Raw genomic sequence first — 22,889 nt, forward strand, 5'->3', positions numbered from 1 at the left:
GTCCAAATGGACTGCTTCAGTCATCGTATCAAAAGGAGGTTCTATATCTTATTAAGGTGTAGGCTTTTTGTTCTTCGTACTATGGATATCCGGTGACGTTTTTTCAAGAAATGTTCCTTGCATTCTTTTTAATTAAAAAAACAAAAAACACAAATCAATAAATTACAAAAGCGATAAAACAAAATCAATGCATTATTTCATTTTAGGTGGCATGTTTGCTTTATTGTGTTTTCTACAAAATGTCTATCATGTTTTAACAAAAACGTTCAACAGTTATTGAATGTTTCAAAAAATTGCTTTGATTATTATTATTTTTGATATAAGGAAATTGCATTTTTATAATTGTTTTATGAAACAGCTGCATGAAATAAATATTTATAATTAATTTATGAATTTGACACATTGTTTTAAGAAATAAAAATAATTTAAGGAACCAAAATTCCATTAGTCATATCAAACTTCATGTAATTTTCATGATTGGTTCTTTGATACAAAATGAAAGACATAATTACAATAAATATTAAAGATGATTAACACTTGCAAATATTCGGGCTGATGAACTTTTCTAAAGCTGTGCAAGAAACATAAATCCACTGATAATTGTTAAACTTCATCAAAATCCTTAGTCTGGAATAAAGACATTGGAAATTATATTTTATAACATAGAAACATTTATTTATTATTGTGAGCCTTCTGAGTTTCTTTAATTCAACCTTTCCTTTAATGACTTTGCCCGTTTAATCATTACAATGTAGTTTCTCTTGCTGGAACGTCATTTCGAATTTCCACGACTAAAGGTACGGCTTTTGGTTGGAGAAGACCAGAATTGAAATATTCCAGAATACCCTGTGAATGAATGTCAAAATTGCTTGTTAAAAAACTTTAGTGCTTCTATAATTTTAAAAATTCATTTATTAATACGTAAATTAAAAATTCATTTATTTTTCAATTTCTAGGGATACACGGATAATTATAGATAATCTGATTTCTTTGGATTCTGAATTGCTTTAATTAATAGTTCTAGCTTCTGCAAATGGAACTGTGCTGCATCGTATAATAACCTGTTATAAGTGGATTATGGGATAATAAATATAAATACAGAAAAATGTCATCAGTATCAATCCTATAAAACACATTAATAATTTAAATTCTGCTATCCTATCTCCTCTCTTACACCTATCAGCTATTGTTTGGTGTAAACAGACCTTCAATCTCTCCTCACAGGAAATAGTCCACAGACCTGCAACAACATTTGTCACTAGCCTCTCGATCCACTCCACGATTTCTTCATGAACAAGGAATCTTTGTCACCAGAGCTGTGTGCAATAGTAAAGATGTGGTCTTATTAATGCCTTATAAAGTGGAAAAATAACTTCCTTCTCCTTGCTTTGTCAGTGTGTTCTTGAACATCCATGTAATTTGATGTGATGTTTTAGCACCCTTCGGAATATGCCCTCTAAATTTAATTTCTCTGTCCAGAGTAACCCCCAACTTCTTTGCCTAGTCAACTTCTTGTAGTTGCATTCCCCCCAAAGCGTATCACCTTACACAGATACTTTAGACTGACAGCCGTTAACATTAACCCATACCGCCAGCATATTTAAGTCACCGTGCAAAATATCTGCATCACTGTCGCTGTTCGCAATTTTTTGTGCTCTTCGCAAACAAGTGGATATTTCCTCTCAAATTATTTCGAATATCATGAATGTGCAAATTAAACAACAGCAAACCATGTATCAAGTCCGGCAGTACTCGTACATCATTGGTCGCATGCTTTCTCCACTCAGGAGAATGCATGAACAATAAATTACTCTTTGGTATCTGTCCATCAGCCACCCTGTAATCCAAAAGCAGCTTCGGATCCATTTTCATTTGCTCCAATTTACGCAACTGAGTACTTGTGGCCTACTGAGAAATGCCTTTGCGAAGTAAGCAGAATCAGTGTAAGGATTTCCTTTATTTAACTGCACTGTTACTTTATTATAGATATTCCTCATACACCTCCTTGTAGCAGAATATTCAGCACTTCTACCAATCAAAGTCACGACCACACGGTCGATTCGCCAAGTGGATACAGTTTAATTAAATTGGTTACTGATATTTTCTCTGATGCTATGATCAGATCTAACACTCTGTAACCTCTTGTCCCTTCCATTACATGCTGTATCAGGAAGTTATCTCTTAAAATCTATATAAACTTCATTTACTCTCCTATTCGTGACCATTCTTTCTTCCAGTTTATGTCCCATATTATTAAAAATCCAATTATTAGTTACTGGATTGATTCATCCCGCTAATTTTCCAAAGCACATCCTCCACATTCTCCATCCACATTCTACCTTATACCCCCTGGATTTTAGCATCAGCCGATTACATATTTCATCCGATTGATCTCTATCTCAGCCTCGAATTCCTTTCGCTCTCCATACCTGTCATCTTCAAGCATTTCTACTCTTTATGGCTTCAACTCTTCGTCTAATATTAGCATAACCTCTCTGCCAATTCTGTCTGCTCTGTCCTCTCTCTGAAATTATCTTCTCTTTTGTTCACTTTCTATTACGTTCTTGCCTTTATTGTTATTCTGAACACCTTTAAAATTTCTTAATAATGCTTAGTTTGATTAAGATTTTTTTTGTATTAAATGCCACACATTTGTTCTTCGCCTTCCTGGATTTCAAATCAAGAAATCCATGAAGCGAAAATCCAGGAAACAAAACAGGGGTTCATCTCAGTTTACTGGCAGACTTGTATGTAGTCAGTTGAGCCCCTATAATTGGGAAATGTGAATGAGAACAATAACTAGATGTTTCTTGCGTTATTGGCTAATTCAACAGGAAATTTGATTATATTTATTCTCTTTGCCTCTTTGTTCTTATCAAAGAGACTCCGTAGCTTGAAATAGTGTCTTGAAATAGTATTCGGATTATGAATATTATTATTATTACGGATTATTATGTCTTTATTGTGTGAAAGATTTATTTTCTTTCTAAAAGTTATTAAAGTACAAATAAAGTAATATAAAAATTCTATTAATGCGCCTTTTGTTAATACTTTTTTGCCATGAATACTCAGCAAACGTTAGGTTTTTCCTCTTCTAAAGAATTTAGATACTAACGTGCAATAAGGTCTGATTTCGTTGCATCGATATACATCTTATTCTCATTATCCTTTATTCCCTAATAGAAATGCTTGTTTCATGATTAAAGCTGTGCAGCTTAACCCGTAAAATATCATTTGTAGATGCTGTCAGTATAATTTGTTTTTCATAGTGAACTTTGGGAAAAACTGAAATAATTTTATATTAACTGAACTTCAATTTATTCCCAAAATTTATAAAAATCCAATATCAGTAAACAGAGTGTGATCAAGAAATTAAATTGGAATATACAATGTCGCTTTAGGCACAGGGCAGTCGATAAAATATTCAGATTGCAGTTTATGGAATGCAGCTAAAAATAGAGAGCTAGTAACAGAATTCATTAAGCAGGCTTACCTTCGTCTCAGGACTTACAGTGAACCTCACATGTCGTAACACCTTTGCTAGACACAGCTTTACTTCCATTAATGCGAATCTCATGGCAAGGCAATGCCTTGGTCCAGCTCCAAATGGTAAATAAGTAAATGGATGTCGTTTGGCTTTGTTTTCGGGCTCAAACCTATAAATGATTTTAGAAAAGTAAGTTTGCTATCATCATTTAAATTACGACATTTCTTATTAATAATCAAAGATTAAAGAACGTGATTTGAACAGTGAAGTGGATCTGATTTTAGCAAATGGCCTTCCTAATATGGCTTTCCTCATCTTCATAAGAAAGTTATAGTAAGTTTGTTTAAGAATGTTTAAACGTTTCAAGAAATTTCACATGTTTGATTAGTCAGTGGCATGTTATCTAAGGATGGATATGGACAAATATGGCATAAACGGAATGTCACTGATAATCTATACTACAGGGAACCGATTTCTGCTGATGACAGCGGAGTTAAGAGAAATATTTATCGTATCTCAGAAGTAAAGTAATGCCTGAAGCGACTGAGAAAATATAGCATCTTAGATATTGAGATGAAAATCATAGCTCTGTCATCTTCCAGAAGAAGGATATTCTTTTAATCAAAGCAGAGAAATGTCGGCTTCATTTGGATTTTGTGTGTGTGTGTGTGTGTGTGTGTGTGGCTAAAATTACGTCAGAAGAACTTATATTTTTTTTTCTTTTATGTTGGGCCCCATATATAGGAGGTTGGCTGATCAACTTATAGTACGTTAGTACCGTATATGGGTAGTGGGTTGCGAAAGGAGAAACTTGTTTACATTTGATTTGAAAGCCTGTATTTTGTATTCCTTGGGAAATACGTCTGTGGGGAAGACTCTTCCACAGCACTGCAGTAGCAGGGATGAATGAGGAGGAAAAGAAACTTGCTCTGTGGATTTCGAGGTATACTGTGAAAGGAAGTTGGGCAGCATCTGTACGTGTTCCAATGGGCTTAGTATAGGGTGGGGAATTATTTATGCTGTTTCAGGTGAACATTTCCCATCGAAATATTTACAGAATATACGGATTGCAGAGATCAAGCGTCTTTGTGAAATTGGGGGGAGAGAGTTTATGAGGGATGGGTCATTTATTAGTCTAATTGCTCTCCTCTGTATTGAGTAAAACATTTTGATGGAGCTTTTTGGAGTCCCACTTCAGATGTGAAAGCAGTACTCGAGAGCTGGCGGATTTGTGACTTGTGTAGTGTTAACAGCTCTTTAGAGGTGAAGTAGAATCTTGAGCTAAAGAGGTAAAACCTAGTTTTTTGGAAGCCGAGGATGCAATGGTTGTGATGTGTTTTTGCCAGGAGAGGCTTGATGTCAGGATAATTCTGAGAAGAGAAATTTCAGCTTGTCTGAGAATTTGAGTGTAATCGAAAACAATGCTGGGGAAAATGGTTCGTTTTTGTGAGAAATAAGACATAACTGGGTTTTACTAGCGTTGACGTTGACAAGGTTATCTTAGTCCCATTGGTGGATGGCTTGGAGGTCAGAATTAAGGGCAGTGGTTGCTGGTGTTCTGTGAGTTGAGGTGAGTTATGTAGAGTAGTTTGTCAAATGAAAGGGAGGAATGTGGTGTGCTGTCATCTGCAAAACTGTGTATTGGGTTAGAGGTCAACTGAAGTAGGTCATTGATATATAGAAGGAAGAAGGTCGGTGAGAGAACTGAACCTTGTGGGACCCCAGCATTACGAGGATGGTGAGGGGATAGGGAGTCATCTACCATCACACATAGTGTGCGTCCAGACAAGAAGCTGACAATCCATCTGCAGAAGTAGTGAGGTAGTCCAAATGATGGGAGTCGGCTTAGTAAGCCTTTGTGCCAGACTCGGTCAGATGTTTTAGAGATATCAAGTGCAACTACTTGGGTTTCACCGAATTTTTCCATGGCGTTTGTCAAGTGATGGGTGATGTATAAGAGTAGATCTGCTGTTGAACAGCTTTGGCGGAATTGGTACTGATGGTCGCTTAATAGCCGGGTGCCTTCAAGATAGATTAGGAGTGTGGAGTTGATGATTTTCTCCATTACTTTAGATAGGACTGAAGTAAGTGAAATAGTGCGGTAGTTAGATGGCAGTGATTAGTCACCCTTTTAGGAATGGGTTAAATAAAGGTCAGTTTCCAGGTTTTGGGATATATACCAGTGGAGTAAGAGAGTGTGTACTGGTCACATAAGGTAGGAGTGAGTTCCGATGCACAGACCTTCAGGATAATTGGAGGAATGCCGTCATGACCATGAGACTTTTTCTTGTCTAATTTAGACAACAGGCTTGTGATGTCTTTTTGGCAAAAAGATACAGACGGCATTGTATGTTAGGCAGTTGGAATGATTGGAGGGCATTTTTCATTGTCAGTTATGTGTCCATTGGAGGCAAAGTGTGATGCCAGGAGATTATCTTTTTCTATGGCTGATGTTGCTATTGAGCCATCTGGGTATGATAGAGGTGTGAATAGTGTTGGACAAAAGTTACGGCCAATTGCCTTGGCAAGAGAACAAAAGGCAAGGCTGCCGTTTGGACAGGCTGCAAGCTTCCTGCTTTCGGCCCGTTCAAATTCTGTTTTGGAAGTATTGATATTTTTCTTGCATTTGTTACGGGCTTCAGTATAGGCATGGAATGAGGATGGGGTTCTTGATTTGAGCCACTTGTGGTATGAATGATTTTTCATTTGTACAACCTTGGCACATTTTTTGGAGAACAGGGTTTAGTTTGGGGATGGCAGGTCTCAGTAGTGTGGGAAGTATATGTTTTCATGCCAGTGAGGATCACTTTGGTGATGCATATGTTTGAACTAGAAGACCGGAAAAAACGGTCTAAACATAGGAATGAAGCATCGTAGTCTCGAAGACCGTCCCATTTGACACTGTTATAATGCCAAACTAATCTTGTGTGGGAGTGACTGTGTAAGAGTTCTTGCATGGGGGAGGAGATGAGCACTAAGTTGTGGTCTAAATTTTCGTGTCGCCTCACTTAGTGAGAACAACACCCCTCAATTTGAAGTTTTAAAGATGTTTGAAAACGTTCATTTGGTCTCTACAATAGTTTCCGAATTATTGAGAAACAATAACAGCACAAACCCAAAATGTTGAAAAGCAGATTGCAAGTTGTCTGAATAAATCCCAAAGTCGTTCAAGAATTCAATTTGAATTACGGATGTTATTGGTATTTCCAAAATATAACGAAAGATGAATATTTAATGTATTTTTGTTATTGTTGTTGTTTTCTGCAGATTGCGACTATGCATTGGCTGTTGGGGCATTTCATTCACGGCGTCTCTTCTTTGTCCAACGCAAAGTAACAAACTATTTTCAGATTTTGTAGACGCAGATAACGTTTTGGGATTTCGTTTCTTCTTCTTTCTCAGTTTGATAAACTCTTTCATCAGGAAACTCACCCACCCACAATGTGTGTGTGGTGGGTAGTGGGTCTCGGTGTGTGAGAGAGAGAGAGAGAGAGAGAGAGAGAGAGAAAGAGCGTGCGTGCTGTGTGCTCTGAAAAGAACACACACTAAAGTCGAAGTATACAGATAACGGACGTTTCTGAAGGGAATATACTGTATGACCTCAGAAATAAACACTAATTGATATATTACTAGAGATGAAGAACTGCTCCAATTTGCTTATAGCTTGCGTATGTACGTTTGTTCTTTCCTTCTATAATGCTTCCTGTCTGTAGTCTAATTATGTTATCAAGCAGCTAACAATATTTTGGCATACGTTTCGAGAAATTTACTGTTGGAAATGGCAGTATAAATTTTTTGGTATTTGACATCTATTCTAAATGAACAGAGTCTGGCATGAGGTTTCGACATGATGATATTTATGGTTCCCTTGTGAATTATCTTACTAACAAGTATGTATGGGATGCTGGGGATCGGTTTCATTTCCTCTGAAATATTTACTTTCCAGTTTAAACTTAGAGTATCATAAGAGTTCTAGAAATTGTGCACATATGTCCTCACAATGTTTCCTTAAAATATATCCGTTAACTGATTAAGCATCTAAAGAAATTATAAATTTATACGGTTATCAAAGATCATAAAATATTTTAATGGCAGTAAAGCAATATGAATAATCCTACCTTTCTGGAATAAACTCTTCTGGATCAGGATAGTATTCGGGATCGTGATGCATAGCATACACTGGAATACTAATTACCATGCCCTTTGGGATAACAATTCCAGTGTCTCCTAATTTATAGTCATACTCGGCTGTTCGATCCACACTGTACAGAAATAAACACAACGTAAATAAAATTTATAAAGAAATCTACACAAACTATTCGTAAGAAGGCAACAGTATTATAAATTTTCATATAATACTATCACAGTATCCATTACAACTGATGAAAGTACGAGCAATGTATGCTTGTGCACGCCACACTTTTTTTATAAGCCATGAAACTGTCGGTTACCTCCAACACTCCTAGGGTGTTCTTAAAGGAGAACATTTGGTGATTGAGGGTAAGCACCATTGGAGTGAAGTGGTAACAGCAATTTTAAAAAATAATTAAAAAACTTTAAAAAAATCAATAAACCTTCGCCGATCCACGATACTGTATACTGTAGAGTTACAACATTTATATCCATAATAAAAATAAAAATAAGATGAGCTTAAAAGTTACATTGGTGGTGGTTTTAATTTAGTTAACACACACACACACACACACACACACATATATATATATATATATATATATATATCATAAAGCAAAATCCGCTATCTTACAAGAAATTTTCTTTTCCCAATTGAACAAAAAAAGGTGGGAGCAAAAATTCAAGAAGCACAAAAGACCAATTGCTGATTGATAAAATGATTCTGAAAAATTTTCAACGTACAAAATCCAACCTTCAATATGGCTTGGATAGATCATAAAAAAGCGTTTGATTCGGTGCCCCATAGTTGGATTTTAAAATGCACAGAATTATTCGGTATTAGCGAAAACGTACAAAAAGTTTTGCAATCCAGCATGAAAAACTGGAAAACAACGTCGGTTCTGAATAGAGAAGAAATTGGAGAGGTAAACATAAAAAAGGGGTATCTTTCAAGGAGACTCATTATCTCCTCTATTGTTTATCTTGTCATTGATCCCCTTAACTAGAATTTTAAATAAACTGTTCATGGTTATCAAACGGCTAAAAAAATTTCAAAGATATTTCATCTTTTATACATGGACGATCTGAAGTTTTATGCAAAATCAGAGAATGAACTCGGATCATTGCTTAATTCTGTGCACATATTCAGTCAAGATATATCAATGGATTTTCGCTTAGATAAATGTGCAATTGCTGGAATAAGAAGAGGAAAGTTTGACGATCTGAACGAAATTTAGCTCCTCAATGGTAAAATAATCAAAGCAATTAAATTCGAAGATAGCTACAAATATTTGGGGATTTTAGAAGAATCAGAGATACTGCACAATAAGATCAAAGAAAGAACTAGAGCAGGATACATAAGATGACTAAGAAAACTCCTTACGTCAATGTTTAATGCTGGAAATTTGATAAAAGCTATTAATATCTGGGCCATACCTGTTTTGAGATATTCAGCAGGCATTGTTGAATGGACCCAGTTACAGGTGGAAGATGTAGACTAAAAAATTCAAAAATTAATGACAATGTACCATGTCCTCAATCCTCGCAGCGACATTGATAAGCTCTATCTATCACGCAAAAAAGGAGGTAGAAGATTATTACAAGCAAAGCAAGTTATTGAAGAAGAAGAAAAATGAAAATCGAATGATTATATGCAGAAAACAACGGAAAAATATCTAAGTGAGGTAAGGAAAGAAGGTTTATTTAAACCCATGGAGACAGAATTGGAATACAAAACCAACCAAGTAAAAGTGAGAAATGAAAGATGGAAATTAAGGCATTGCATGCCTTAATTTCCATCTTTGAAAAGTGTTCGGGCAACGGTTGAAATATGGAGCACTAACGAAAGAAATAGAATCGGTAATTTTTGCAGCGCAAGAACAGGCCATTAAAACCAAAGTTATTAAGGCAAAAATACAAAAAATTCAAGGAGACAGTAAATGCAGATTGTGCAACAAAACGGAAGAAACGGTAGACCACATTATAAGTGGATGCAGCAACATCACACAAATTGAGTACCGTAAAAAGCATGATAACTTAGCTAAAATAATTCACCTGCATTTATGTAAAAAGTTTGGCTTTAAAATTTCTAAAGACTATTTGAAGCATAAAGTTCACCAGAAAGTAGTAGAGAATGAAAAAGCTAAATTACTCTGGTATTTCAAAATCCAGACTGACAAAAGCTTGTAATGCAATACACCCGATATAGCAGTGGTTGAAAAATGTGAAAACAATGGTGTTAAGTTCATCGAACTATCAGTACCAGGAAATAGTCGGATTGACGATCAACCCAAAGAATATAAAAATATTACAAAGTATCGCGATTTGCAAGTAGAAGTTGAACGAATCTGCAAAAGAAAACGAAAATTGTTCCCATAATAAAAGGTGCTTTATATATATATATATATATATATATATATATATATATATATTAGGATAACCAAGCAATTTTATATGCTTGGTTATTTTAGCTCCTAATCCCAAGTATGCAAACAATTAAGTTTGCGCCTGAAACAAAGTTCAAGTCTAAAGATGGTACAACACCAGGGCAACTCATTGTAAAGGTGGTTAAAGCTTTGATCACTATTCTTAGTATTTTCCCATAATGTAAAGCACATCTCACTAGAAGATGTATACTGCAATGCATTATGGGTGGGGTCACTACCCAGACCGGTTTCGACCTTTTTTGAGGTCTCCTCAGTGAGTAGCTAGACCCTAAATACCAAGGTTTTAGTAATACAAAGCCTTATCAACTTTACCTATATAAGTTGCAACAAGGTGTATTAAGTTTTAATAAAAATCTCTGGAGGAGATATTGATGGGAATAAATTTTTAACTTGGGTATATTGTATATTAGGATAACCAAGCAATTTTATATGCTTGGTTATTTTAGCTCCTAATCCCAAGTATGCAAACAATTAAGTTTGCGCCTGAAACAAAGTTCAAGTCTAAAGATGGTACAACACCAGGGCAACTCATTGTAAAGGTGGTTAAAGCTTTGATCACTATTCTTAGTATTTTCCCATAATGTAAAGCACATCTCACTAGAAGATGTATACTGCAATGCATTATGGGTGGGGTCACTACCCAGACCGGTTTCGACCTTTTTTGAGGTCTCCTCAGTGAGTAGCTAGACCCTAAATACCAAGGTTTTAGTAATACAAAGCCTTATCAACTTTACCTATATAAGTTGCAACAAGGTGTATTAAGTTTTAATAAAAATCTCTGGAGGAGATATTGATGGGAATAAATTTTTAACTTGGGTATATTGTATATTAGGATAACCAAGCAATTTTATATGCTTGGTTATTTTAGCTCCTAATCCCAAGTATGCAAACAATTAAGTTTGCGCCTGAAACAAAGTTCAAGTCTAAAGATGGTACAACACCAGGGCAACTCATTGTAAAGAATAGTGATCAAAGCTTTAACCACCTTTACAATGAGTTGCCCTGGTGTTGTACCATCTTTAGACTTGAACTTTGTTTCAGGCGCAAACTTAATTGTTTGCATACTTGGGATTAGGAGCTAAAATAACCAAGCATATAAAATTGCTTGGTTATCCTAATATACAATATACCCAAGTTAAAAATTTATTCCCATCAATATCTCCTCCAGAGATTTTTATTAAAACTTAATACACCTTGTTGCAACTTATATAGGTAAAGTTGATAAGGCTTTGTATTACTAAAACCTTGGTATTTAGGGTCTAGCTACTCACTGAGGAGACCTCAAAAAAGGTCGAAACCGGTCTGGGTAGTGACCCCACCCATAATGCATTGCAGTATACATCTTCTAGTGAGATGTGCTTTACATTATGGGAAAATACTAAGAATAGTGATCAAAGCTTTAACCACCTTTACAATGAGTTGCCCTGGTGTTGTACCATCTTTAGACTTGAACTTTGTTTCAGGCGCAAACTTAATTGTTTGCATACTTGGGATTAGGAGCTAAAATAACCAAGCATATAAAATTGCTTGGTTATCCTAATATACAATATACCCAAGTTAAAAATTTATTCCCATATATATATATATATATATATATATATATTGTTATTTTAGCTTGGTTATTTTAGCTCCTAAATTAGGAGCTAAAATAACCAAGCATATAAAATTGCTTGGTTATCCTAATATACAATATACCCAAGTTAAAAATTTATTCCCTTCCCATATATATATATATATATATATATATATATATATATATATATATATATATATATATATATATATATATATATATATATATATATATATATATATATATATATATAGTTTTATGAAAAAAATTGAATGACTAGAACCGAGATTTAATTAAAAAAGTTTTAATATAAACACACTACTAGTTTCGGCCTGTAACAGCCTTCTTCAGGTGACATTATAAAAGAAAAAACAGTAAACATTGAGGGTTAAAAGACTATGAACAACATAGACAGTCTTTATACATAATTAGCATGAAAACGTTGTAGTTGTATTTGTAGCTGTTCTTTCATTTGTTGCATTGTTGGGAGAGTGCGTGCTTGCTGCATCACGTGAACGCCAGTACATGATTACAGCTGAATGACTATCTGGGAGGTTGTAGCTTAAGTTGTTATTTAGATGAACAGGATTGAAGATGATTTCTCTCGATTCCACAATTTTTCTCTCTATTTCGTCACTGCAACGGAAGATGTTTGTAGATTTTTCCCAGCAGACTTTGTGACTTTGGTTATCATCATTAGGATTAGCCAAGAAGAGGATATGACTTGATAATGCACTTGCTCGCTGTCTCTTGTAAGTAATGTTTCTCATGTGTTCTTCCATACGCATTTCGACAGATTTGTCTGTCTGCCCGAAATAAGGAATATCGCAGTCACACATGAGAGAGACATTACTTACAAGAGACAGCGAGCAAGTGCATTATCAAGTCATATCTTCTTCTCGGCTAATCCTAATGATGATAACCAAAGTCACAAAGTCTGCTGGGAAAAATCCACAAACATCATCCGTTGCAGTGACGAAATATAGAGAAAAATTGTGGAATCGAGAGAAATCATCATCTATCCTGTTCATCTAAATAAAAACTTAAGCTACAACCTCCCAGATAGTCATTCAGCTGTAATCATGTACTGGCGTTCACGTGATGCAGCAAGCACGCACTCTCCCAACAATGCAACCAATGAAAGAACAGCTTCAAATACAACTATAACGTTTTCATACTAATTATGTATAAAGACTGTCTACGTTGTTCATAGTCTTTTAACCCTCAATTTACTGTTTTTTCTTTTATAATGTCACCTGAAGAAGGCTGTTACAGGCCGAAACTAGTAGTGTGTTTATATTAAAACCTTTTTAATTAAATCTCGGTTCTAGTCATTCAGTCTTTTTCATAAATCTATGTATGTTAACCGAGTCAATGATCACTCTGTCATATATATATATATATATATATATATATATATAATATATATATATATATATGTTCACACGACATGAACTCGGTGACTTCGAGAGAGGTGTCATCATGGGCTGCCACTTTGATGAAATGTCCTTGGCACGTAATCCGTTGCTGCTCAACTGGAGCATTGGAAATCGACAATTTGTGATCTGATCAACAAATTGGGATATTCTGGTTTCACTAGTGCAAGAAATCGCCCAAGGTTGCCGAAAATGATTGTCAGAGAGAGGAGAATGTTAAAACCGGTGGCACGTAAAAACCGGCAAAAATTAGTAGTACCACAATGGTGAGCAATAACATTGTACGGTAAGAATTCCGTTTACAGGGTTTGCACGGAATAGCAGCGAAACAAAAGCCGTTTTTCACAACAACGAACAAGGTGGCTCGTCTTACCTGGTGCAAAGAGCATGAGAACTGGGCAATTGAAAAGTGTAAAACGATACTCTAGAGTAACGAGTCAAGGTTCACCTATTTCCAGTCTGATGGCAGGGTGTCGGTGTAGAGGTAGCCTTGTGAATGCTTGTTACCACAGTGTGTTGTACATAGAATAAACTTTGGTGGGGGAGAATGGTGTGGAGATGCATTCAGCTGGTTTGGTGTAGGACCGCTTGTCGTTGTCCATGGTTCCATGAAGGCTGCTCAGTACTTTGATATTCTGGATAATTAGGTGCTGCTTACACTGTGGAGTTTTTATGGAATGGACCGTGTTAGAAAGACCGCAATGCCTCATTCCACCAAACTGCATCTGTTATGAAATATTATGAAGAGATGGATATTAAACGACTGTCTTGGCCTGCACTGATGCTTGACCTCAACCCAATTGAATACCTGTGTGACGAGGTGGAGTGCCGATGCGATCCAGATGAGCACGTCCTCGATCTGTCGCTGAATCAGTGCTGATTTGAAGGAAATGGAGACAAATTCCATTTCCTTCAAATTCCATTTGAAGGAAATGGTTGAGACCCTCACACAAAAGATGTACGAGGTGATTAAAGCCAAAGGTTGACATACCTGCTATCAAAAAAAAAAAAAAAAAAAAATATATATATATATATATATATATATATATATATATGTCTGTCTGTTTGCAAAATCATCCATGTCACATTTTTATGGATTCCTTTCGGGCTAATTTTTGCAAATTCATGTCCGGTTGCTGTGCAAAAGAAATGCCATCCTCGTATGCTGAAAGAAAATTCTATACTAACCAAGGTATTCATGTTTTTCAAAAAACTAAACGATATAAGCTACAATAATGAGACATAACACTAAAATAGTGTTTTTGATAAAAGGGTAACGTAACTACAAAGGAAATTCAAAAAGAATACGTAAAATAAATTTATAAAATAAGAAAAGAAAATAAGTGTGTTATCATATATCGATCGTTGTGATAATAATTTTAGATCCTAAACAAGATATTTAACAAATTTGCTTAATAAACTTTGGATTTGGACGAGCTTAGAAATCAATAAATTCTCTACGTTTTTTTTTCTTTTTTTGAAAAAAAAAAAAAAACCTAAATAAGTCAACTGACGGTGTGTAGGTGTTGATGAAGAAGAGCAAAGTGATCCACCTTCCACAACAGCATCTCTAATTTCTTAAAAGTTTTCAAAAATAAAGTTGTAATTTTATTCTTTACAAGTATAATGGCAACATTTGTTATCTTAATTATAGTATGTTTTTAAATATAAATAAATTAAGTATCATTAATTATGGATTAAAATAATTTCATGTTATTTTACACTGATAATATTTATTTCACGGTAAGTAAGCGAAGAGTACGTAGACATCATACGAATTTTATGCATTTGCCACAAAATCGACTGCATTCATATTGGGAAAATCAAATAAGTAGCATAACGCCGTACTTACTACTAGTGCTAGTAGTAGTTCAAATAATAATACATTTAGAGTACTTATAGCTATTCCTTCGGAGCGAATAAGTATATCATTACTGAGAATATTCTATACTATCAGTTCACAGTTATATAGACATATATTCGATAGTGCTAGAGGGGGCTTCCATTTTTGTCGTTCTGACCTGAATTCCCCCCCCCCATTGAACACTTGTGTTCGATGGTTGTGTTTCGCTGAAGCAGTCTACTTTGATAGAAATGGAGACAAATTCTACCTGATGTTTGCAGTGCATTGGTAGAAAGCGTACCTAAAAGGGTGCAGGCGGAGATGAAAGCCAAAGGTAGACATACCCGATATTAGGGTTCAGTTCCTGGTATCAAATGTAAATTGGTAAAGTGTTCGGAAAATTATTGGTACATAATGTATTTGTTAAGTCGATTCGAATATATTTATGTGGTTTTCTTGCAGAACCATTCATATCCCATTTTTATCTGACCATTTCTATTTATTTTTTTGCGAATTCACTTCCACTTCCTTTGCAAAAGATGCACAATCATCCTGTGATGAAACAAAATGCAGTTACTAACCAAGCTAGTGATATCTTTTCTTAAAACTAAACAATGTAAGTTACAGTTATGAGAAACAACAGCATAAAAGAGTAACGTAACTACAAAGGACATGTAGAAAATTTAAAAAGAGCTTGAAAAAGCAATTTATAAAATGAGAAACAAAATACGTCTTTATCTTGGAATAAAAATTTTAGCTTCTAAAGCAAGAGATTTTAGAAACTTACTTAAAAAGCAGTTTGGATTTGGATGAGCTTAGAAATTAATAGACATTCTCCCGCGGTTTTGTTTACAAAAAAAACAGTAAAAAACTGGCGTTGTAGATGTTGTAGAAAGGCAACATGATCCTCCTCCCGCAATAGCAACTCTAATTTCTTAAGAGTTTAAGAAAATAAAATTGCAATTTTATATTTAACACATGGTACAATTTATTACATAAATTACAGTATGTTATTTTGAAATGTAAATAAGTTAAGTAGCATGAAATTGTGGATTAAAATAATTTCCTTTTGTTTTCCGCTGATAATATCTAATAATATTAATTTCGCGGTAAATAAGTCAAGTAGTATACTACTGCTAATAATAAATTTAGAGCAGTTATTGCTATTACTTTGGCGCGAATAAGTAGATTATTACTAAGAAAATTCTACTCTATCAGTTCACAGTTATATAGACATAATATACAATAGATTCTAGAGGAGCATCTTTCGTATATATGTCGTTTCATCATTTGCCTTTTCTTCACTACTATAACTAGGATCGGCAGGACTTCATGTAAGATAATTTGATATTAAAATTTGAAATACACACAGACACACTTCATGAAACAAATTATAATAACAATAATTTCAACACTAAATAAAAATATAGATTACTTTATAGCAGGAGGAAACGCGCGTAGAGTTTCAGAAATAACACAATCCAAATATTTCATTTTGCTGACGGTGTCATAATTTAATTCTCCCTGCAAGTAAAGAAAAATAAATTATTAGTGAATTCTAAATTGACAAATTATAGCTTATATTTTAGCTCTATGAAGTAATAAGTTGAAGCCACCTATTTCCAAATATTGCATATTAATCTTTATAAATTCACTTCAAGAAAGTCGAATCACATGATCATGTACATTCCCTAAAAAAAAGAAAGAAAATAAAAATTAAATTTAACCATTTAGGCTTACCCATCTTCATTTAGAATCTTAGCCCCATTGCATTTATTTTCTATATACATTATGGCCGAGCTATATAAAGGTTCTTTTCGTTCTAGAATAGACTCAAATCCAGGACTGGTATGTCCATATATAGAAAGTAAATATCACCCCTGACTAGCTGATCAAACTGTAATTAAGTTTAAAAGTAAAAATAAAATACTTTGAATTTTAGAATATTTTTATAATTGGTTGTTTCTTTTTTAGGCTATTTCACTTATTAATGGTTGACAATAAGAAGAATACAAAAAGTCCTGCATGTTTCAACTTTGAGCCTTATTATGTCTGCTGCAACTATCTGATATCTGCTGTCTGCTACGATTATTGTCACACTGCATCGATGCTGAATTTTTATTCGTAAATACTTTTCTCTTTTCCTTTCCACAGCGATTATCTCTAACTCACAGGAAAGATATCACTTTCTTTATTCCAGATCAATTCGGATCCATTTACAACTTAATCGGATCGTTGCAATTCCTCCTTATGAGCAAAACGGCTGCTGGTGGGAAATCCTGGATTTGAATCTATTCTGGAATGAAAAGAACTTTTATATCGCTCCTCAAATGATAATGAAAGCCGGTCGCAAATGCAGGCAGAGGGATATCACCCAATCAGGAGGCTTTATTATACCTCAAGACAGAAAACTAATAACCGACATTGCATATTGCAGTCATAAGAGTTCGTTATCATATGGAGACAGGTATGATTTTGAAATGTGCATCACACACACACACACACACACACACACACACACACACACACACACACACACACACACACACACACACACACACACACACACACACACACACACACACACACAATGGCTCTTCGCGCAAGTACAAACGGATAGTGAGGATATATTTTCGCTTATTCGTTGATTTCTTGCGGAGTTGCATTGCCGCACTGTTTTCATTCAAACCTGAAACTGAAGGTCTCACATTAAATCCCTAAGAAGATTTACGTTATGAAGATTCTTCAGTTGCATCTAATCTATGATCTTGTTCGTAAGAAGCAAACTGAACTTTTCATGAATGCTTTCTAGTGTTGGTGATATTTTAATAACAAGTCAGGATATTTAATTTAGGTTTGTCTGGTGCTACTTGTTTAATATTCCACAACGCATGCAATTTCGGAAATAAGAGCAGGCTGTGAGATGACAAGATAGTTACGCTGAAAAATTTAGTATTGGATCTTGCCTCGTTACTTGATTGGAGGCATTGATTAATTCGGTCTGCCAATGGAGTTATCACACTTCAGAAATCAATGTCCATAACCAACCTTTTTCAGGAAATGAGAACTGTTTTGATGCACAGCTTCGAATACAGTTGCTTACTTCTGAATAAATTGCAGATAAATCCGTTGTGTTTGAAAGTTTTTGTTCATAAATGTGTCTTTTTGTAATGACTTGACAAGCGCCATGTTTGGTGCTTTTTATTTGTGTAGAATTTATTATTGAGGGAAAAACGTGGCTTATTTAGTTCTCAATATTATTCTCTTCACCTTTGCAGGAACAGTATGTAACACTAGTGTTTCTCGAATCGCTATTGTGTCCTAGAATAGGTAGATAGTTGTAATTCAGTTTTTGGTAGAACTAACTACATTTGAAAATGACGAAAAAAGTATTATCAAAGTATATCGTTATTGTAATTTGCAATTGCAAATTAAAGCTCATTTGTGAACTCACTTATTTACAATTTAGCTACTCTATATAGAAAGTCAGAAGGGATACATACGTATTCGTCAAAGATCCTATCCACTTCCTCTATAAGCTTTTCTTGACATTCTGGATTTAAAGCCAAGTTGTTTGCAGTAAAAGACAACGTAGACGCGGTGGTATCGTATCCAGCAATGAAGAACAGAACACATTGAGCCACCAGCTCTTCTCGAGAAAGTTCTGAAAATTTTATTGAATGCTAACGTTAGTCAATAGTTGATTTCACTGTGTTGCATGCAACGAGTATGAATATGTTACGGTTGTTTTAAAACAAATATTGTATTACATAATATTAATTGTTTAATTTAAAAAAATAGCCTGAACCTAACTTATAATTTATACAAAAAGAAAACGAATAGAAAAGTAAATTAATAACAAAATACCTAATAGAAGATGAAAAAGTAGAATGTATTTGTGATAGTCCTAGAAAATCGATGTCAGAGACAACAAATACATACAGTTCACTACGTATATTTCAATATAATAACATTTCTTAAAAATATGGATTTATAACTTGTGCTAGAGAAAGTTCTGAATTGAAAAATAAAGTAATTCTTAAGGTAACAAACACAAGCGGTTTGCTATACGTAGGAAGGCACAAAAATCACTGCAATATTCATCTTTATAGTATTGTCGATCATTAAAATAAATCTTGGTTATTTCACTTTTATTTGAATGCAGAAGAAAGTTAAGTGTAGATGTGTACAACATGGTCGTTTTCGTTCATCATTAATATGATGAGTACTAGCAGTATAAGCAGTAGAAACGAAATATCTCTAATTCTCTCTTCTGTAATCATTGATTTACTTCCAATCTCTACTTATAAGGCAACTAAAACACTCCAAAGTATTTCTATATGGAATATTCTAAAATATGTACAAACTGACGACACTGTCAGTGTTATATACTGTCCCGGGGACAAACCAAGAAAACCGCATTGTGGCATCTCATATCTTTCATAAATGAAAAAATAAAAAATAAAACAAATATATATATATATACGAGGGTGGTCTGAAAAGTTCTCGGCCTCGACCATAGATGGCAATACTATCGGTAAGATTTTTTTTTTCTGAGTTGGTACATCTCTTAAGCATCCATGTGAAATCGCGAGTTATTCTATCAAGTAGGTTTATATATATAACGATCTGTAATATTAACTGTGAATTGAGATATGTTCATATTTATATATATACTGACTTCGATACATGGCATATATGAAGGTTTGAAGTTGTCCAGTTTATATCATGTGGTGTCAAGCCATGTACTGTTTTCAGTAAACACAAATGATGAAGGCCAGCAACATGAGATAAACTGGACAACAACTTCAAACATTCATATATGCCATGAAAAGGTAGAACGCCGCATAGTCAAATCTAAGGAAATTGTTATGGACCCTCATCACATAAATAGTAACCTTAGTTATAATCTACCGGACTCTTTCAGCTCTGTTAGCCGATATTGCCACACTCTTGAAGTCAGACGCACGCACATGCCCAACAATAGAACTTCAACACGGATTGTGGCTACAGTTCAAAGCTAATTGAATTTTATAATAGTCGTTTTTATTGTGATACAATGTTTCTTATAGTGTTTTTTATTTGCTTTGTATGTTACCACGCCTGAATAAGTCGGACAATCCGATGAAACATGTTGCGTTTTGAATAAATTTAATTGTTTTTTTCTAGTTCTCGGATCTAAGTCAGTATATATAAATATGTATATATATATATATGTGTGTGTGTGTGTGTGTGTGTGTGTGTGTGTGTGTGTGTGTGTGTGTGTGTGTGTGTGTGTGTGTGTGTGTGTGTGTGTGTGTGTGTGTGTGTGTAAATGTTAAAGATGCCAAGCTATTTTAAACTTGGTTTTACTCCATTTCCCAAGTAAGCAAACATACAAATAAGTCAAGTTTGCGCCTGCACGTATTGCAAGTCTAGCTGACCCTCAAAGTATTGCAAGTCAAGGCAACTCATGGTAAAGGTAGAATAAGCTCTGATCACTATTCTTAATATTTACCCTCAATGCACAGCCCATCTCCTTGAGGAGATCTATGTACTAAAGGCAAGGGGCCACTACCCAGACAGGTTTCGACCTTTATTGAGGTCTCATCAGTGGGAGCCATACCGGGTGATCCAAAAGTCACAGAAAAAGTAAAAATTCAATAATTCGAAAAGTATAGACAGCAGCACGATGCGGTTTTCACAGAAACGCACAGAAAGACATGGGTTTTTTTAATAACGAAACATTTTATTGCAAGAATAGTTACATTTGTCACCGACAGGTGGAGCTATAGCTGTCCCGGAGCTGCCATCTGTCACTATTTAAACCGTGAAGTACGTAAATTTCAGATGTAGTGAATACTGAAGTTTAACTTTCAAGTTTAACTTCGGTATTCACTACATCAACAGTTCTGCCAAGGTGAAGCATGTTATCGTTACGAGATAAAGCACTTTTAGTTAAGCTGTATTATCAGAACTCCGAATGTGCAAGTGTGGCTTTGCGCACCCATCGTTCGATGCGGGGTATTAGAAGTGGAAATGGACCGATGTCTTGTCCCTCACTGATAGCTATGATGAAAAGGTTTGAGGACACTGGCAGTTTGGAAGCACGTGCAAGAAGCGAGAGACCCGAAAAAAATATTGCAGTTGTGCAAGAGGTCGAACACGAGACCGACACACAATCGGCAGCTTCTGCACATGGGGAATGCAGTCCGCGTGAAATTTCAAGACGAACTGGCATTTCGTACGGGACTGTGTGGCGATCACTCAGGATCATCCTCAAGAGGTATCCTTACAAAATCCAACACGTAGAGGAACTGAAACCAACCGATTTCGAGAGACGTCATGAATTTGCAAATTGGGCTTTTCAACAGATGGAAAACAATGCGGACTGGCTGTCAAATGTCCTGTGGACTGACAAGGCGCACTTTTCGCTTAATGGAAGTGTAAATGCGCAGAACTGCCGCATCTGGGTGAGAGAGAACCCACACTCGATTGTGGAAACCCCTTTGCATCAGCCAAATGTGAAAGCATGGTGTGGGTTCACTGCGTTATTATTATAGGTCCTTTTTCTTTGAGAAAGTCCACAGCAGTACATTTCGAACTGTTTTTGTCACAGTAGAGCGTTATACAGCGCTTTTAAGCATCATTCCCTCCTTACAAGAGAGGCAACACCAGGCAACTCCGAGCAAAGGTGAACCAAGTTCTCATCACTCCTTTTCTCAGTATCTCCCATAATGCAAAGCACATCTCCTTGCGGACATGTATACTGCTATGCATTAAGGGAAGAGCCACTACCCAGACCGGTTTCTTTGCACTACCTTACCTCAGTCTTGAAGATATTTTCAGGCGCAAACTTTGTTGGCTTACACTTGGATAAAGGATTAAACTAAATTTATTATATTCTAACCAGTTGAAAAATAAACTTCCAACATCTTTCTCTAAATCCAGAGTAATTCAATAATAAGGTGGTACACCTGTTGGCAACTCCTATAGGTAAATATGACCTCTCCTATTGCTTCTGCCTTTGTATCTCTACATTTGGGTCTACCTCCCACTGACGAGACCTCAATAAAGGTCGAAACCGGTTGGAAGCTTGGGTGATGAATGGCAATGCTGTAGCCCGTGAAGTTGTAACTGAGGCTCGGCTGTTGCTGTCATCCATGGCCTGCGTGGTGGGGTAATGAATGGCAATGCTGTAGCCTGTGAAGTTAACTGAGGCACGGCTGTTGTTGTTACCCTTCCAGATGAGCAAATGGGCGTTTCTGACTTTCTGATCCTGTAAGTCGCTCATTATTGGGTGGTCAGGGGGATTTTACGAGTTTTTGGAAAGGTATCCCCGCACTTAAACAAAGAGAAACCGGGCGGTAGTGGCCCTTCCCTTCATGCATAGCAGTATACAGTATACAGGAGTGAGAAGAGCTTGGTCCAGCTTTGCTCGGAGTTGCCTGGTGTTGCACTACCTTACCTCAGTCCTGAAGATATTTTCAGGCGCAAACTTTGTTTGCTTACACTTGGATAAATGATTAAACTAAATTTATTATAGTCTAACCAAATGAAAAATAAACTTCCAATGTCTATTGTATGTGTAAATATTTCAGCAATCAATAAATTACTATTACTATTAAAAATCATTATTGTTATTATTATACAAAAAATGCTGTATAATCTTCATTGTTAATATTAGAAGAACATGTGTTGTAAATATATAATATAAAGGCAAAAAAGTTATTAAAAATTTTAATTGAAATCCAATGTAGAAAATGCAGCACTTAGTGCTGAATTCTGTAAAATTATAATGTGCAGTGTCATTCGAAATGTTTATTGTAAGTGTAAATATTTTAGTAATCAATAAATTATTATTATTAAAAGACATAGAGAGAGAGAGACCTCCAGGGAGTCAGAAACTCATCGAGGAAGGCTACATACTACACACTCTAGCTATCATACTTATTCATTAATTCATTCACACTGTTTGCACTCGCAACATCCA

At 35.3% G+C, this 22,889-nt stretch overlaps 1 protein-coding gene across 1 annotated transcript in view; it reads right to left on the reverse strand.

The window, feature by feature from the left end:
* Window positions 1-201: 201 nt before the first annotated feature.
* Window positions 202-22,889, reverse strand: part of LOC150095505 (cytochrome P450 3A8-like) — a 65,971-nt gene continuing 43,283 nt past the window's right edge. Inside the window, exons 10-14 of the mRNA XM_090410274.1 lie at window positions 18,421-18,581; window positions 16,353-16,441; window positions 7,606-7,749; window positions 3,494-3,656; window positions 202-846 (exon numbers count right to left, since the gene is read on the reverse strand). Coding sequence (XP_090266400.1) covers window positions 745-846; window positions 3,494-3,656; window positions 7,606-7,749; window positions 16,353-16,441; window positions 18,421-18,581 — 659 coding nt within the window. The 3' untranslated portion in view covers window positions 202-744. The remainder of the gene's footprint in view (window positions 847-3,493; window positions 3,657-7,605; window positions 7,750-16,352; window positions 16,442-18,420; window positions 18,582-22,889) is intronic.

Source organism: Typopeltis vanoorti, chromosome 20, assembly GCF_054136105.1.
Source record: "Typopeltis vanoorti isolate ZY-2024b chromosome 20, IOZ_Tvanoo_1.0, whole genome shotgun sequence".
Classification (NCBI taxonomy): domain Eukaryota; kingdom Metazoa; phylum Arthropoda; class Arachnida; order Uropygi; family Thelyphonidae; genus Typopeltis; species Typopeltis vanoorti.